This window comes from Mustela nivalis, assembly GCF_964662115.1.
Source record: "Mustela nivalis genome assembly, chromosome: 9".
In the NCBI taxonomy this organism is placed as follows: domain Eukaryota; kingdom Metazoa; phylum Chordata; class Mammalia; order Carnivora; family Mustelidae; genus Mustela; species Mustela nivalis.
The window spans coordinates 86,220,097-86,238,718 of NC_139028.1; the positions used below are offsets into that span (position 1 = coordinate 86,220,097).

The 18,622-nt window shown below is 42.8% G+C and overlaps 1 protein-coding gene across 1 annotated transcript in view; it reads right to left on the reverse strand.

Moving 5' to 3' along the window:
* LGR4 (leucine rich repeat containing G protein-coupled receptor 4) overlaps positions 1-12,835 on the reverse strand; it is a gene marked incomplete at its 5' end in the record, with an annotated part of 102,942 nt that extends 90,107 nt beyond the window's left edge. Inside the window, one exon of the mRNA XM_082684224.1 lies at positions 12,651-12,835. Coding sequence (XP_082540350.1) covers positions 12,651-12,835 — 185 coding nt within the window. The remainder of the gene's footprint in view (positions 1-12,650) is intronic.
* Positions 12,836-18,622: the final 5,787 nt, after the last annotated feature.

Here is an 18,622-nt window from a genome sequence, read left to right on the forward strand (position 1 = left end):
CTCATTTTACTTTCCCCTCTTGTAATAAACTGTCAACAATTCAAGTAATCTACAGGAGGTACAAACAAAGAGCAAACACCTGAGCTTCGCAAAGTACCACCCACTACCTGTGGGACATTTGAGCAAGTTACTGAACCCTTTCGAATCTCCGTATACGCAGCTATAAAATGGGAACCGTGCCAGGGACCCAGAATGATTACTGTGGAAATTACAGTTAACACACGGAACACGACTGATACACCAGGAGGCCCAGCAATTCTCACCAAATTTCCATTTTTTGAATCAGACTTTCCAAACACAGACATGCTAAAAATTCAAACGTTTGTCACTATAAGCAAAATGTTCCACACTGGGAACATTACTTCACAAGTCCTCCTCAAAGGGTATCACAATAACGGTCAGACACCATAGAGGGAGCTAAGTATTCTCTTCTGGGGTGCCGGGCTGGCTGGCTAAGTCCATAGAACATGCCACGCTTCATCTCAGAGTTCTGAGTTTAAGCCCCCCTTTGAATGTAGAACTTAATTAGAAAATAGTACTTCTCCTCCTTTAAAAAGTACACGCACTGAAACAAAATCAGTTTTTAACAGCATTTGCTGTTACTACATACATACCATGCTAAGAATATATGGAGGCTCTAAGTAATTGGTAATATCAAACCTTACTACGGCTCTAAGACATCTAAACCTAGACCAATGTTTTATTAACATATACTTACCACTGGACCCAGGATCTCGCTCCTATATATTTACAAAGGTGAAATGAAAACCTATGTTCACACAAAACCTCAACGTGAATATTTATATCGGCTTTATTTATACCTGCCAAAAACTGGAAACAAGGCAAGTGTTTCTCAACTGGGGAATGGACAAATAAATTATGGCATGTCCATGCTGACAGAACTGTACACTAAAAAAAAGGGTATATTTTAGAACTGAGAGATTCGAGAGAGTTTTCCTCTGATATGAATTCAAAGTTATGGAAGTTAGTTAAGTAGTCAAAGTAGGAAAATGGATCGCCCAAGATTAAACTAGTTATTTTAGGATAAAAATATGAAGGCACTAAAAGAATGGGGAGGACCTCAAATAGACTCATTAAAACCTAAGCTTTGTAAAATGTAACCTCCCAAGAGAAAAAAATTTAAAGGAAATCTATGATAAGAAATTTAAAAAGGAATTAGAAGAAAATGTGAAAGGCAGTAATTTCTCCCAGCACATTGTTTTTTACAGCTAACGTACAGTAATGATACCAAGAACCATCAGAAATACCTTCTAGATAAGATGTACATATACATTCCAATGTTTGGCTCTTTCTGGGATAATACAGGAGTTCATTTCCTTTTCAGTAAATCCACTCCTGTCAGAAACAGCCCACATGTCTAGGAAACAATGAATTTCAGGCTCGGGTAACTTGGGTGGAAATACAGGTCATCTCCTCCACCAAAGTCACGAATCTTCTCGTTTAGGGATGTCATAGGTTTTTGTTTTTTGTTTTTTTCTCCTTCTGGAATGCCACCTCAGCCAGGGTTGTGCCAAGGGCAAATTCTTTTAACACAGAAGACCTGAAAAAGACAATTGATTTACCCCTCTTTTTCCGTTCTTGGCCTCTCCTGCCATACCTGCTGACAAGCCTCCACACCGTGGATTCAGATACCACAAAGCAAAACCGTTAATGCTAGATGAACTGAAACACAGTCCCTAAGTAGAAGGCTGGTCCTATGCAACAGAAACCTTTAAAGGTCAATGCAGCAGTACTTGGCTAGTAGAGAACGATCAATTAGCCTTGAACTGACAAGAAGATAAACATGGAGGCAGCCAGTCCTCGAGGCGTGCTCTCTTGGGAATCAAGCAACCTCATTCCCAACTTGTGTATCTATTAAACACACACCACATATCAAACCTGGAGGAACAGCAACCAAATGTCCTGCCCACGCACGCACACGCACAAGTTCCCAATGGTGAAATATATGATGAAGTCAGAAACCCACCATGGAAGCAGGTCATACAAAGTTAATTCAAACTGGTATTAGAAACTGATTTCTCCAAAACACAACATTCCATTTTCAAGAACATGATGGGGCTTTGGAAAACACAGTTTGATTGTAAGCAGCAGAGCCTGTGGTTAGCACACAGACTTGCCAACCTACCATGAAGTATGAAGCTTTCTGCTGCATGCCCTCACAGCCCCAGACTGTTTGCAAAGGACAGGAATGAAATATTCCATATGTTTTCTTTGTCAGTGACATGGCTATTGAAAGCAAGGCCACGGTAGTCTCCCTGCTGAGGGACTGGGTCAAGCTATTCATGTGTAACCAGGCAGATGTCAAGATGGTAATGGGAAAAACATCTCAACCATTTTTTTTTTTTTTTTTTAAAGAAAGAGACCCAGGGTAGGAAATGCACAACTGTAGTTGAAGCACTCAGCCGATCTAAATCGGCTGTAAGCACTGCTGCATATGCTTGCTGCTATTCTGGCTTTACCATTCATTTTCAAATCAGGTCTGAATCAAAATCCAGAAAAGTTTTTAAAATTTCTGAGAATGGTTTAATTATGCTTAACAAGAATGCCATGTCACTTTCTAGAAATACAGACGATCTTAAAGAGTGGATTTTAGTTCTAAAATGGCTTTATCCACAAAACTTGAGCATTAATCTCAAATGTTAAAAAAGACAGAGATATCCAAACATCCAACAAAATATCACTTTTAAAGCAATTAAAAGAAAAAGTTCTCTCATAATCTGTATGTTTCTTAGAAACCAAGTGATGGGAAGAAACAAGAATGCAGCTAAACTGTCAATCTTGAGTAAATCTTATCTATCCCCAAAATGGAAAATGATCTGAGAAACTGCAGTAGGCAGTCATTGGCATGAGGCTTCCCTAAGAGTTAAGCACAGCTTAATGAAAATCCCCAGTGTTCCAAAGTCTGGAAGTGGAAAATTCATATCTAAAGATCACACTGATGGGGCGCCTGGGTGGCTCTGACAGTTGAGCATCCGAATCTTGAGTTTGGCTCAGGTGGTGATCTCTTGAGTCGTGAGATCAAGCCCCTTGTCGGGCTCAGCTCAGAGTCTGCTTGGGATTCTCTCTCCTTCTTCCTCTGCCCCTCCCCCTGCCAAATAAAATAAAATAAAAAATTTTTAAAGACCACACTGACACTGCCTAAGGTCACATGTCTTTTCACTGTGGGGAGATACGCTGTGTCCCCTGAAAGGATAGCACCTTTCTATGTGACCAGCCATCTCATTCAGGAAAGCTGTGCCAATCACAGAGACCCAGGGGAGCAAACGTGATATCCCCTGAGCACTCTCCTTCAGGAAAACTGTAACTAACTGCCCCCCCCCCATCACGGTTTCCTGTTAAAAGGGGAGTAGTACCACCTATGAGAAGATATCTTGATAAAAGTGCATATATATACTCTTTCTCCACCTGGATCTTCATGGTTTTCTAAATGAAAAAAATCTGCCAGGTAAGTACACGTTTCCCCATCAGCACAATGGCTCACCTGAGAAGTCTACACAGGCTTTGGACCTGGTATACATTCAAAGAACCAGAGAAAAAGGGTCCACATACACACAAGCAACTGCTTAGTCACTTTCAGAAGAAATGACAACAAATCGGGTCCTGGCCGTCACTCAGACAGGTCATGCTGAAGTTTCCCAGGTGTGATCCTTGAAGACAAAATGAAGTTACCTCTTTTTGCAGATGGAAGAGTCCATGTTCAAAGTGGTTACGTGACATGCCCATGCTGATTTGGGAACTCAGGGGTCTTGATTCTTTGTGCCATACTCTCAAAAACAAAACCTTTTTGAAGGTCTGCTCATAAAGATAGGCCTATAAAAAGAAGACTCAAGAATAATGACATAAGGCACCTGGGTGGCTGAGTTGGGTAAGTGACTGCCCTTGGCTCAGGTTGTGATCCTGGAGTCCTAAGATCAAGTCTCACATCCAGCTCCCTGCTCGGCAGGGAGTGTGAGTCTCCTGCTGACCTCTCTCCGCTCATGCTCTCTCTCTCAAATAAATAAATAAAGTCTTTAAAAAAAAAAAAGAAGAAGAAGAATGACCTAAAAAGCTGGATTACATGACCACGGACTCAAATGACCTTGAAAAGAGCAGAAGGCCAACAAGAAAATTTTTCTTTGTTACAAAGAAAGGAAAATATTAATATTTTAAAAAACTAATCAAGTGAGGTGAACTAGCAGAAGTAGCACAGAAAAGATGAAAAGTGAAATTATAAGAAACTTCTAGATATCAGTAAATCCATGTGTAATTTTTATAACCTGATTCTAAAATATTTGAAGTGTATTAAGTTCACTTAATATTCCCTTAATTCTGATTATATTGTGTAAGAATTCTATGTTTCAATTTATCTCAGATAAGGAGAGTTTGAAGAGGACCAAAGGGCAATTATCACTTTGGAAAATGCAAAGACTGGATGAAGTGAGTGCCTAAAACATATGAACAGTCTTCTAGAACATTAAGAAGCCTAAAAGTTGGTCGACATTATTTTCTCTCCCTGCAACTTGAAAAAGAGTCAGTAGACTTCTTTTTTTTTTTTTAAAGCAAACTCTATGCCAAATATGGGACTTGAATTCACAACACTGAGATCAAAGGTCACATGCTCTACCAGCTGGGCCAGACAGGCACCCCAAGAATTGGTAGACTTTAAAACAGAGTTACTAAAGCTTTAAATTATTCAAGAGCTTGTGATCTTCTCTGGAGAATTCTTCCATGGGAAAGCAGCCCTCTGAGATGTTTCCACACAAGAAAGGTGACAATCTAGAACAGAGTCGTGATCTCTGGTCTCCTCTCTCTTGGGAAAATCTTATCTGCCAACCCTTTCTCCTGTGATCCATATGGTTTCTCCAAGGGTCTCTTAGTATTTTCTCTTGGGAAAATGGGGAGAACCCAGAAGTTAACAACACAGCCTAATCCCTAGAGTTTCAGAGAAAACCCCGCCAACTTGAAAGTACACCCCCTGTCCTGTACCTTTAAAACAGGAATCATGGGACACCTGAGTGGCTCAGTTCGTTAAGCAACGGACTCTTGATTTTGGCTCAGGTCATGATCGAAGGGTTATGAGATCAAGCCCCTCATCAGGCTCTGTGTCTGCTTGAGATTCTCTCTCTCCCTCTCTCTCTGCCCTCCCTCCTCCCCATGCTTGCTAGCATTCTCTACCTCCTCTCTCTCTCTTTCTCTCTCTCCAATAAACAATAAATCTTTAAAAATAACAAGAACTATGACAAGTGTGAGAATTGGGAAATCTACCTATCTTCCTAGGAGAAGAGTTCTAATCAAGTTCTTGACGGAGGTTTTAATGTCACCCACGTATACTATGTCACCGTCTGCAGTCTAGTAGCAGCTGCATGTGAGAACTTCCCAGCCTGAGGGAGAATGGAGAAGTGAGACCGGAAGCAATCTAGGCTCATTCCTTGGCCTTGCCCTAATCCGGCACAAAGGTAAAGGTACCATGTCTCAGTCAGATTTATGTCACTCTTCTTAGGAGGGACAACTTCCCCATATAAAACCTTAAAAATGTACAGGACTGGGAGACTTAACCTCATGACTTTTCTGAATGAGGTTCTGAAATCTGATTAAAGCATCAAAAATATTTTGTTGTCAGGACGCACTAAGATTTTCATTCCTTCAATGGTCAATTTTATATTTAAAACTTTGAAAAAATAAAAGGCTACATTCTATTGTAAAAATAGGGGAAAAGAAAAAACTAGCTAAAGGGGCTTACATAACTCTTTATTTCTCTTGATTTTTAATACTTAGATACAAATTAATTTTGAAGGATAAAGTATCATTAAGTAACTTGAAATATATTAGATACACTTCCTCCACAAGTTTCTCACTAGTACAGACATCAGACCAGCCTGGGATCTAAATGGCCCAGCTGCCTCCCAAAATATCTATGGTTTACATTTCCTTACAAGGCTATTCTTACATTCTTATGGGCCCACATGTTGCTACGGGGGGGGGGGGGGGGGGGGGGAGGGGGGATCAATGCCTTCCCTCTAAGGCCTTTCAGAACAGAACAGCTAGGAAAACCAGAAAAATATATTTCTTAAAGATGTTCACTTCTTGGACCTGAACTGTTTAGAAGGGCTTTCCTGTTCTCAATCACTTGCATCAAAAAAAAAGAGATGCCCAATGCCAAATTTTGCTGTCAACTTAGTGCAGAGGGGGAGAACCTGGCTACTGTGACAATTAAAATATGTAATGGTACCAAACATGCTTGAGATTAAAAACAACCACCCCCAACATTCAGAGTTTTAACTGCTTGTACATGCCACAACATACTTCACTATACTTTAAGAACCTTGCTTAAAAACAGTGCCAGCCATATACAAATATACACCATATATTTGTTTAAGAACAAATACTTAGGGGCATCTGGGTGGCTCAGTGGGTTAAGTCTCTGCCTTCAGCTCGGGTTATGATCTCAGGGTCCTGGGATCGAGCCCCACATCAGGCTCTCTGCTCAGTAGGAAGTTGGCTTCTCCCTCAGTCTCTCCCTCTGTGTGATCTCTCTCTCAAATGAATAAATAAATCTTAAAAAAAAGAAAGAAAGAAAGAATACTTGTCTGTTGGGGGGGTGAATCCAGAGTAGACTACTACATAATTACATCTTGCCATTTAAAAGAGGTACTTGAGTACAAACTTGCTAAAGTCTTTAGAAATTGAAGTTATTAAATGTATATGAACTATAAAGTCATGATCTGTCTTTTGCTAACACTGATTTCTAAACTCAGTTTGGAACTCACCCAATTTCAGACCATAGAAGTGCTACCTGGCCTACAGCTGGACCATCAAGGACTTAAACACAAAAGAAATGCCTAGAAAGGCAGACAAATTAGCCATTTGTGTAAGAGTACTGATTTGCTAAACTTTAGCCCTAGCAAAATTTTCTTTCCCTGGCAGAACTTAAAAACAGAGCATTTTATCATCCTAATGAAGCTCTGCAAAAGAAGCTATAGTTCACTTAACAAAGTTGGGGAAAAAAGGAAAAAGTTATCCGTATTCTTTTATTATATAAGAAAAGCTGTTGGCATTGCCAAACACTCGAAGGCTGCCTGAGACAGTTAAAGGCAAGCTGGCTAACACCCTTCTAAAGCCAAATCCTTGAGATCTAGCTTAAAAAATTAAAAGAGCAAAGCTCTCTTATCAAGAACACTGTGAGTTACATTAGTTACATTTTTCAAGGTAAAAGGCACATCTGGCAGGGTTTAACTTTTAACCCAAGTGTACCAACAAATACTGTACTTTTATGGAAATTTATCTTTTTTATAGAGAAATAGTGATAGACATTCTTGGAAAAAATTTCAATAAATCACTAAAGGATTCTCAGAACTTTACTTGCTTAACAGTTAACACAGGTTCAGAGAAATTCAAAGCAGCGAGAGACATTTGCCATCATCTAGTCCAATATCCATCACTTATTGGTAAGAAAAAGTGGGAATGAAGGGATAGGCACAAACAGGAAGACCAGAAACCAAAATCCAAACGTGCAGGCTCTCAGTACTTTCACTATTATAAAGATGACTAAAATAAGAATTTGAGAGAGAGACTGAAAGAGGCCAAGAAAATGCCTAAACTTGCCTGGATCCACCTACCAGTAAAAAACTTTGATCTTCCCTAAGAGATTAAGTTGTCAAATGTTACCTTACGATTCTAATGTTAAGAGCCAAGTGCCTGGACATTAAATGCTTGTGATACCATAACTGTCACAAGCATTCAGTTCGACAGAAATCATAAAACATTAGTGGTAACTGCAAAACCTTAAGGAGCCTTGGATAAGAGAATTACGGGTTCAAGTCCTGGGTATTGTTCAGACCAGCACATTGTTGCCTTGTGAGGGAGTGAGCTCCCCATTCAATGGAAACATTCCAGCAGAGCTGGACAACTGAAGAAGTTTCCTGGGTGGGCAAGAGGTTCCATGAACTATACTTCCCTTACCCAAGGGAGAGGATGCAAGAAATGTCTTTAAAAAAAAATAAGTAAATAAATTCAAGAGAAAGAAAACTCTTGGCAATAAGAGTTGTTTATTTCCTTGTTTTACAGGTGGTGAAACCAAGGCCCTGAGGGGTTAAGCATGTCACCCACTCAAGGTCACTTGTGCAATTTATTGACAGGTCTGGAAACCAGCTCTCCATATTCCCAACAAAATGCTCTTCCTTCTCTTATATTTAAAGAGAACCCAGCAATTCAGCTGGTTTGTAAAATGAAGATTCTAAACTTAAAGATATTCACATATTGGCTTTGTTTAACACAAAGTTCACTAGTATGTGATATCAGTGCATTTCTAGGAAGACACACTACACAAACTAAACATTGAAACTTACAGATCCAAAGGCAGAAATCAAGAAATACCAAACTCTACCATCAACAAAGGTATACGATGACTAGCCACCAGAGAATATAGGAAACATCACAGAAAGTAGAAGAAAATATTTTCAGATGATACTATTAAAAGAAGAAAGCTGTTTGGTGTAGTGAAATAATACATCTTAAGGAAGAATCTAAGGTCAGGCTTCCAAATGAAGAAAAAAATAACATTATTTTAAAAACACTGCAAAGCCTCTCAGGTAACCATCAATTCTATATAGAAAGCTCAATAACCTGCCCGATGTACAGGATACACACACCGTGAAGGCTGGCGAGATTATGACTAATTATATGGAAGTGAGGACATTGAGTAACTTTTTGTACAGTATCCAAATTACTGAAACAGAACGATTTTATTTTCCAAGTGTTAAGCCATACCCACAGGAAACAAGCAAGGCTATTCTACCCTAGCAAAGCGCCTTAGCTAGTCATGCATTCTGCAACAAGTCTCCATGGCAAATTTCCTAACACACACTTCTAAACACAAAGAACTCCTCCTCCAAGTGAGTGGTAATGAAGAGGTTTGTGCAACTTCACCCAGAACAAAATCCTGCAGCTCCTAGGATCTTTTACGAAACGATCATAACATTATCGTCACCTTGCCATCCTAAGATTATGTACGAATTATAAAATCATATAACTTCTGGAAGCTACAGGCGGCCTTAGAAATAATCTAGTGAATCCAATTACTGCATTTTTCAGATGAGAAAACTGTTCCCCCACACACACCTCAAAAAAAGGAGAACGATTTGCCCGAGGCCACAAAATTACTTAGTGTCAAGGTAAGGACTACGATCAAGGGCTCAGACCCACCAGTGTCTCCACGAAGCCACAAAAACAGGCTGTGTCATCTTAACACTGGTGACCAGACATAATCTAGGACGTGGAGATCTGTGCTCTGAGCCCACGGCACCCAGACGATGACGCAGTTCCACAGGAGACACATGTGCACAAACTTCTCCCCAACACCACTGGGACTTCATCTCTTTCTCTCAAGCCTCTGGGAGTATAGGTGATTAAAGAGTGACCTGTTACCATTACTATAGGAATAACCTTGAATCTCTTTGATAAAATAAACTTTGAATTTTAATACCAGTAAGATGACTTCCTTTAAAACGCCTCAGGGTGAATTGTGACAAGCCAGTGTATTGTGTGACACAAGACTGAGAACAGCTCTTGCAAAATATAAATCACCAGTACAGGTGCAGCAAACAGTGTGAACACAGGAATCCCATCAACAATACTGAGGATTACATCTGACTCTGCCCCCAGACTCGGATAAAGCAGCTTTCAGCAGGAAATAGACACTGTTGGATGGAACAAGTTTAAACGAGCCTAACGGAGAAGCAGCAGTATCCTCTCTCTGGGGCTTTCTCAAATCTGGACAAAAGACTAAATGCTGAGAATGCTGAAATTGGCAATCCTGTGTGGGAATGATGTCTGAATTCCAAGCCCCGAGTCTGCCTTCAGGATCGGCCTTAAGTTATTCTCTCTTCACTGCAACATTTTTAAGTGCCTCCTGTGTACCAGGCTCTGTGTACTCCAAGCTGAGTAAAATAAAATCTCTGCTCTTTGTGGGTCCCAGGGTCTCCAAAGTGGAGTGCACACACCCCTGGTGGAGGTAAAGATACCATATATACCACTGAGCCATGAGAAGAAAATAAAAGAACTTTGACTGATTGGCCTCATCTTTTTAACTTGCATCTGTGTTTGTAATATTCTGTGCAATGCTCCAGAAATTAGGAAACGGTGAGCAAAAGTTTGGGACCATGGATCTAATCCCTTGCTATGTAACCGTGGCTCACTAAAGCTATAATGGGACAGCAAATCAGAAGTACCTGGAAAGAGTTCCTAGATGATCAATGGGATTGTGCAAACCCACAGCACCTGCCCATCCTCAATATGGCTTTTGAGATTCACTGAACCAGCTGGTCTCTCAAAATGCAAACACACTGCCCTTGAAATGCCCTTTAAGTGGGGCAGTCACATATACTTTTGAGGATGAAATGAAGAGACAGGGGTGAAATAAGGAGTTAGTTGTCAGGAGGTCCAATCACTCTAGCTATAGGTCACAAGTGGAAGAGGAAAATGTAGCACATTTGCTCACCACAGCAGCTCAGAAAGTGCCAGGATGGTGCTAGCTTAGGCAACCTAATCTGGACAGTCACCAATGACTTTTGGTTCCCAAGCCTCAAACAGGGAGTTCTATAGGGCTCTAAGTTGAAAATATGGCATTTGACTACCTCCAGTGAGTTCTAAAGGAAGATAATCTGCAGACAGGAACGTGCTCACATAAAATTGTGCTATTTCTTTGTGGTTTTAGGTACTAATGCAAAACAGCCCCTTTCCTTACAGGACAAGACTGCTCATCAAAACTGGTAGAATCTAGGGGAGCCTGGGTGGCTCAGTGGGTTAAAGTCTCTGCCTTCGGCTCAGGTCATGATCCTAGGGTCCTGGGATCGAGCCCTGCATCGGGCTCTCTGCTAGGCGGGGAGCCTGCTTCCTCCTCTCTTTGCTTGCCTCTCTGCCTACCAGTGATCTCTGCCTGTCAAATAAATAAATAAAATCTTAAAAAAAAAAAAAAACTGGTAGAATCTACTAAACAAGCTCTTTACTACTGGTCAAAACAGCAAAAAGATACTTTTCTAGGATTAGAGAGCCTTGAGAGGTCAAATAAAGGCACCTCTCCTGCATGAATTCTCTAAGTGTCAAGAGAACAAGGAAAAAAAGAAGCCCATCTCCTCTACACAGTCTTCTTCCCCTCCCTTCCACTAGAACCTGCCCACTTGATATAACTTTTTGCAAACTGCTCTTCACTGCAAAATGAACTTCCTTCGGTAAGAAAGTTAAATTTCACCATACTGGAGGAAAATGACTTCAAATATGTTACTAGCACGTGAGAAATAAAGATGGGGAGCTGGAGGCCAGAGAATGAGGCAGATTCCAAGTCAACAGGCTGCAATACTCAGTAAAACCCCACTGGCAGAGAGCAAGCCGAACGCCTCCCACCACCCACCTGGAAACACGGCAACGCTCTGGCCTGCACAGAAAGGAATTCTTCACGGGGTCAATTACTCCTTTAAAATTATTTCTTTCTAAGAGGTCCCCTTCCTTGGCTATACGGCAAAAGAAAATTCCCCTCACCACAGACCTCTCAGAATCCCTTCCTCAAACAGTTCTTTCGGGGCTCTTGACATAATCACTCCGCAAACCACACAACACACAAGTGCATACACCAAGCCCTGCATTCAGTTACCCTATTTTTTTATTGGTCGTATTTGCCAATACCACGGACGACACCTATTTCAGTTTGCTCTTCTTTTTTGAAGGGAATGTCTAAAGCCTCAGGTCTCCCTTGAGGAGCGAGATTTTAAGAAGTCAGAACGCTCTGAGTGACTTCCCCAGCCCCAGGCAGCTCCAAAGAAAAGTTCTGGAGATGAATGTACAGCAGAAAACTGCTGCCATCCATTCTAGAAGGTTGGGCAGAGAATATGGTCTGGAGCTTTGATTTTCTTCCAACATCCTGTACCTCAGGTCAGCATTCTTTCTTTAAAAGGCCTACTTGGGGAAGAAGAGTATTTTCACCAAAAGAAACCTGCAATTTCCCCCCTCCTTCCGTCTTATTTCTGCCCGGCTCCCCCCGCCCCCACCCCGGTCCCCGCGCGCTCCAGAACCCTGGGCGTTTGTCGGGCAGTTCACGGTGGAACTGGACCGAGATGCCAGGTCGCTCTACCTGGATGAGGCCGAAATGGAAGGGGATTCACCCTGAGGCACAGGTGTTTCTTCTCCCCACATGCTGGAACCCAAAAAGCTCCAGGTGTTTCCCCACGAAACGTGCCTCGGTCTGCAGACCCAGGCCAAGTTCTAGGCGCCCTCAGCCTACCGACTACGAAGCTCTGGCCAGCTGAGCGGGGGCCCGCGTGAGAAGGGAAGGTCTCCTGAAAAGGCTGCCAGGGACAGACGTTTCCAGATTCCTTCCTCCTGCTTGGCCCCAGATACTCTTTCTGGGGGTGTGTGGGGGGGGGTGACTGTGCCCCAAAAGTCTGGGGTTAAAAAGCTGCTCGCGGCTCGGACCCGGACTGGCGAAGTCTGGAAAGCCCGCCGCGCGGTAGTGGGTGCTGAGCACCTCCACACACAGGTGACCCGCGCCCCGCTCCTCGGAACACGGGTGGGTGGGGTGGGACGGGCCACCGACTCTGCTCCCCCCCGGCAACCCCCTGTCCCCCCAGCCCCGCCCCCAGGGCCCTCACCCCGGCACTCACAGCGCTTGGGTGAAGGCGCTGAGCCCCTCGGGCACGGCCGTCAGCCCCTTCCCGGAGCAGTCCACCCGACGGTCGCCGTCGCAGCTGCAGGGCGCCGCGCAGAGAGGCGGCGCCGCGCCGCTGGGCTCGGCCGAGCCGCGCAGCCCCAGAGCGAGGAAGCAGAGTAGCCCCAGCGGGCCCGGCATTGCTGCGGCCGCCTCCCGCGCCGGCCTCTCCCGCGGCGCCGCTCACTCGGCGCGCCTCCGCTGCCCTCCGACGCCCCCCGCCGCCCCGGGGAGGCAGGCCTGCGGACTGGGGCGGGGGCTCTCCTCTCTCGGCGGTCGCGCGGGCTCGGCCCCTTCAACAGTCCGCGGCGGCAGTGCAGGGACGCGGCGCTCCGGAGTTTCGCCCTTCCCGCTGCTCCATGGAAGCGCAGAGGCAGCCCCGCTCCTCCGGCGGCTCAGGCCAGCCGGCCCGGCCGTGCGCAGCTGCCGGGGCCGCGCTCTGCCATCGCACCCGCCTCCCCGTCCCCGGCCTCGCGCCGCAGCCGCTCTTCAAGGTTGCGGAGCGCAGCCTTCAGCCATGCCGGCCCCTCGCCCCAACCCCCGCCCGGCTCTCGTACAAACACCCAGGCTCCTGCTCGCTCTCTCGCAGCCGCGGCTCAATCTCCTCCCGTCCTTTTCCCTTCTAGGGTTGCACGCTCGGGTTCCCAAGCCCCCAGCCGCTGGGTTATGCAAATCACTTAGGTACATGCAAAACTAACCCTTCTCCCGGAGCGCCATTGGCCCGCAGAGGTCTCGAGCTCATTACTATGCAAGGAGGGGAGCCGCCACTGGCCAAGAGTAGGACCAGAGGGGCGTGTTTATCGGGCGTGAGTGACAAGGTAGTGCTGGTGCTGGTGCTGGTGGTGGTTCACGGCAAAATCCCCCGACTTGGCTCGATTTGCGTGGCAGACTGTGGATGGAAGGTGGAAGGATCTGAAGACGTAGAGTCTGTTTTTCCCCTCCCCCAGCCGTCTTCTTCCCTCCGCAGAAACTGGATCTCCTAAATTGGATGACCTGAAAAGTAGAACTTGCCTCCAGCCTTCAGTTTAGTTTCAAATGACTCTCCGCTCTTCCAAAGGGTGAGGTCTTTGGGAGCTGTGCAAATGGAAAAAAGGTTTTTGAGGAGAAAGAGGAAGTCTTCTGACATAATTTTTTAGGTTTTAGCTATATACGGAATTAAAGGCGCGTACCCTCACTACCCTCTCACTTCACCTGAGATCTTTACACCTATTTTGATAGGCACTGGTTAGCTAAGTCTTAGCAATGAACCACTGATGATACCAAGTTTTGGGGATCTCAGTTCAGACGGCTTTCTCACGTTCTTTAAAATCCTAAAACACAGGAATTTTGTAAGGGGCAAAAGAGGTGATGTTTCTGAACACTGGAAAATTTCTCCAGACAAGAGAACATTTGAGTGCTAGGTAACTACCACTGAGAAGTCATCCAGCAACTTTGGTGTCAGGTAATTTATCAGCATTCCTTCCTCTTGTGGACTTCTGGGGCTTAATAGACCCCACAGAATCATTATTTGCAACAAATACTGCTTTATGGGCACCTCTTTTCTTTCTTTCCACTATGCCTTTGGTTGCCATCTATATTAGGGACAGTTTTCATGAATACTTGAAGGCAGATGAGGTTAAAAATGTCACTATCATAAAGTTTACCACTCATGTCACTTAAGGAAAATGGAAATGAATTGATACAGACCTAAGAAGTTTAAAATGAGACACTGCCATCATCTTTGCATTTGAGAATTTATCTTTAAAAATAATGCCTAGCTGGGCATATGACTAATATACCATAAACTGATTTATATGCTAGAGAGTCAATAAATACACACTACACAAATGATCCCTGAAAGTAGAGTCTTGAGAGAGTCAATATATACAAACATGCCTTGACTTCCAGTTTTTAAGAATGACATATTTCCTCTAATTGTGGGTCTGAAAGAGAACTCAGAGCTATATGGACAACCCTCTGGTTTTATAGATGAGAAATTCAAAACCCTCCAGTATTGTGTGCTGCCCAAGATCATCACAGAGCAACTCCTGGTCTCCTGACTCCTTGTCTCATGCCCTTGGAGCCTTCCCTAAATTAGTGCCCATTGTCTAAATCATTTCCATTATTTTCTGGCAACTCTCATGAGAAAGTGAAGTGAGGAAAAATTGTAAATTGGGTTTCTTTAATTGGTTCTCTTAAGACCACTCTTTTGATAACAACACGAAAGATGACAGAATTTCTCCTGCCAAGATATCACTTTCTTATGCAGTTTTAAAACAAGAATTATAGATTATACTGGTTGATTTTTTTTAACTAAAATAATTCATTTCCTTTCTTCTAAGGTAGTGGGTTTTAAACTTCAAGAAGCGTAAGAATCGCATGCAAAGCTTGATTAAAAATGCAAAGTGATTTAACAGACTTGTGTGGAGCCCAGGAATCAGGGTTTTGATGCCCATCACATGAAAGTGTTATAGGGAGTCCATAACCACATTTTTCCTTTGCTTCCAAGGAGTAAAGGGCTGGCAACTTCAGGGAAAGGGGAGATTCAGATTTTGGAGAAAGGAGACATGTAGATTTTATTGAAGAATAAATTCCTATTGTCTATCAGGTAAAGAAGGTGAGAAAAGAGATTTCAAATTTGCAGTTTGTCCAAGAAGACAAAATTTCAAGAGCAATGGACTTGAGTAAGGAAGAAAAGATGTAATATCTATAAAAGTGTTAATATCTCTTGTAGTTCCTATAGTATTTGTGCTTTACATTAAAGATAAATTGGCCAGTTAGTCTTCACTTCTTGGGTAATATGTCCTAAGACAGCAAAACAAATAATTTTTTAGATTCTATCCCAGATAACTAGAGAAAAATGATCAGTTGTTAAATAAACCATAAGGACCTAGAAAGATATCAGGATGAACCAAAATGTGTTGGCAAGCTAAAACTCAACAGAGACTGTTTCCAGACCAGCTTGTCTTTCTCATTTTTAGTAGCTATGGATGAGTGAATGTGCAGCATCTACAGGCTAAAGAAGAGGAAATGGACCCTGGCCACAAGGCTTCTGCACACTCTATAGGGCACTTTTGGGCAATGGAGAAGGCACTCATTTTGGGTGATGCTCACCTTGGGGCTTTTGGGCAAAGGGCACAACAAGGCTTATTGACTAGTGGACAAGCTAGACTTTGGTCCCATTCACCTCTTCACCCAGGTGCTCTTGTAAATATAGAGACTGCGTAAGTGTATGCAGAGGCTCCACCTGCTAGGCCAAGGTGCTCCATCAGGGAAATAAAAACTGGGAGGTCCTGGGGGCTCTTCCATAGTGCTATAATGATTGAAAGTCATCGAGCATACAGAATTTCATTTGTTATGAATTACTTCCAACTTCTAGAAAGAACAAAAATCTGAGTTCACAACAATCAGCTTAAGAAACAAAATGTTGGAACACCTGGGTGGCTCAGTCAGTTAGGTATCTGCCTTTGGCTCAGGTCATGATCTCAGGGTCCTAGGATCCAGCCCAACATAGGGTTCCCTGCTCAGTGGGGAGTCTGCTTCTCTCTGTCCCTCTGCCTGCTGCTCCCCCCGCCTGTGCTCTCTCTCTGTCTTAAAAAAAAAGGAAAGAAAAAAACAATGTTACATCTGTATTTGAAGCACACTTTGTACCTCTCTCCAGTCTTTTTGACTTGGGAAGTCAGCCTTTTCCTAAATTTTGTAATTAATTTCCATGCATATTTTCATGCTTTTTTTTTTTTTAAGATTTTACTTATTTATTTGACAAACAGAAATCACAAGTAGTCAGAGATGAACGCAGAGAGAGAGGAGGAAGCAGGCTCCCTGCTGAGCAGAGAGCCTGATGCGGGGCCCGATCCCAGCACTCTGGGATCGTGACCTGAGTGAAGGCAGAGACTTAACCCACTGAGCCACCCAGGCACCCCTATTTTTATGCTTTTTATATGTATGTATCCCTGAGTAATATACTGTCTTGTGTTGCAAATACAAATAATATAATTCTGTATTCCTGTGCATCTTGCTTTTTTCACTCAACTGTGAGCTTTATGAAATATGTGTTCATGGAATATGTGATCCTTTTAAATTCATCTTTATTATTAAATAGTATTCTATTTAAACATGTACCCAGTGTTTATCCATTTTATTGTTAATATTAAACTTATTTCTATTTTTTCTAACAATGGTACCATGAATATTTTTGTACAAGTCCCCTTATTTGTGCACTCAAAAGTTTCTCTAACATGTGTCTTTTTTATATACGCGTATTATGTATGTGTGTGTGTGTGTGTGTGTGTGTGTGTGTGTGTGTCTAGGAGTGGATTACGTGCACTCACTGTTATTGAATGTTATAAAATTCCTTTCAAAAGTGATTGAACTGGGGTGCTTGGCTGGCTCAGTCATTAAGCATCTGCCTTCAGCTCAGGTCATGATCCCAGGGCCCTGGGATCAAGCCCTACATCAGGCTCCCTGCTCAGTGGAAAGCCTGCTTCTCTCCTTCTCCCACTCCCCCTGCTTGTGTTCCCTCTCTTGCTGTGCCTTTCTCTGTCATATAAATAAATAAGCACTTACTTGTGCTTCTCGCAGCAGAGAATAAAAATTCCCATTTCTCTATATTCTACCAGCACCCAATATTATAAGACTTAAATATTTATAAATCCAATGCATATGAAATGCCATCTCAATGTAGTTTAAATTTGAATTTCCCTGATTACAGCTGCATCTTTTCTCTATTTACTGGACATTTCAGGGTGCTCTTATGTGCATTTGTGTTGCCTACTGATTTCCTTTGCCTGTTTATTTCCTATTGGGTTGTTCATATTTGTTTTTATTGTTTGGGACCAGACAGTTAACACTCTGGGCTTTGTCAGCCATATGGTCTCTGTCACAACTATTCAACGCTGTCACTGCAGCGTCAAAGCAACCATAAATAACACATAAACAAATAGATGAGGCTGTGTTCCAATAAAACTTTTTGGGCAAAAATAGATATTGGGCTAGTTCTCGCCCCTGGGCCATAGTTTCACAGCACTGTTTTATAGGTGCAAATCCCTTATCGAAATCTGATTATTTTTGAACCATTTGCAAGATTATGTGAAATTCAAAAAGACATACCTCAAAGGTGATCATCTTTTCTTATAAGTTGAGATCAAGAAAAACTTTCAAATTTCTGGTCCTGTGGTGAGCTCATGCTAAAGATTATATTTTGGAATGAGCTATGAATGGTCCAGAAAGAGTCTTGGGCACTCAAGGTTTACCTTATTTTTCATCCAAAAAGCACTCCAAAGATTTTTGGCCTGAGACAATCACATGACCTATGAAAAGGTGCTACTGGCTTTATAAAAGCATGGGTGCCAAACCTGCCACCCAAAGTTAGAAGCTTGAATATGTATATTAAAAATACTTGGGCACCTGGGTGGCTCAGTGAGTTAAGCAACTGCCTTCAGCTCAAGTCATGATCCTGGAGTCCCAGGATTGAGTCCCACATCGGGCTCCCAGCTCCGCAGGGAGTCTGCTTCTCCCTTTGCTCCCTCTCATACTCTCTCTTTCAAATAAATAAATAAAATCTTTTTAAAAAGTTTATATTTATGTTATTATATTCATATTTACACATGCAAACACATCCATGTACATGGGTATCTATATGTACGTATACATACATAAACATTTCAAAACATGAGAGAGTCAAGGAATAAAGAAAGAATATCACACCCATCAGATATCTGGTATGTATCTAACAGTTGATGTCTCGAGAAATGCTATTGTTGCTAAGCTCGGAGTCCTCCACATTTGCATTTGGGGCAAGCAGAGCCCCCACGCTGGTTTAGAGGCTCGCCAAACTCGTGCTTTCCTGGTCTTAAACAGGTGTTTTCACCGACTCGTTCTTTTCTTCTGGGTCTCAGTGTCCCTAGAGTGATCCTGTTATGCACAGGACCTATAGTTTAGGGATAATTT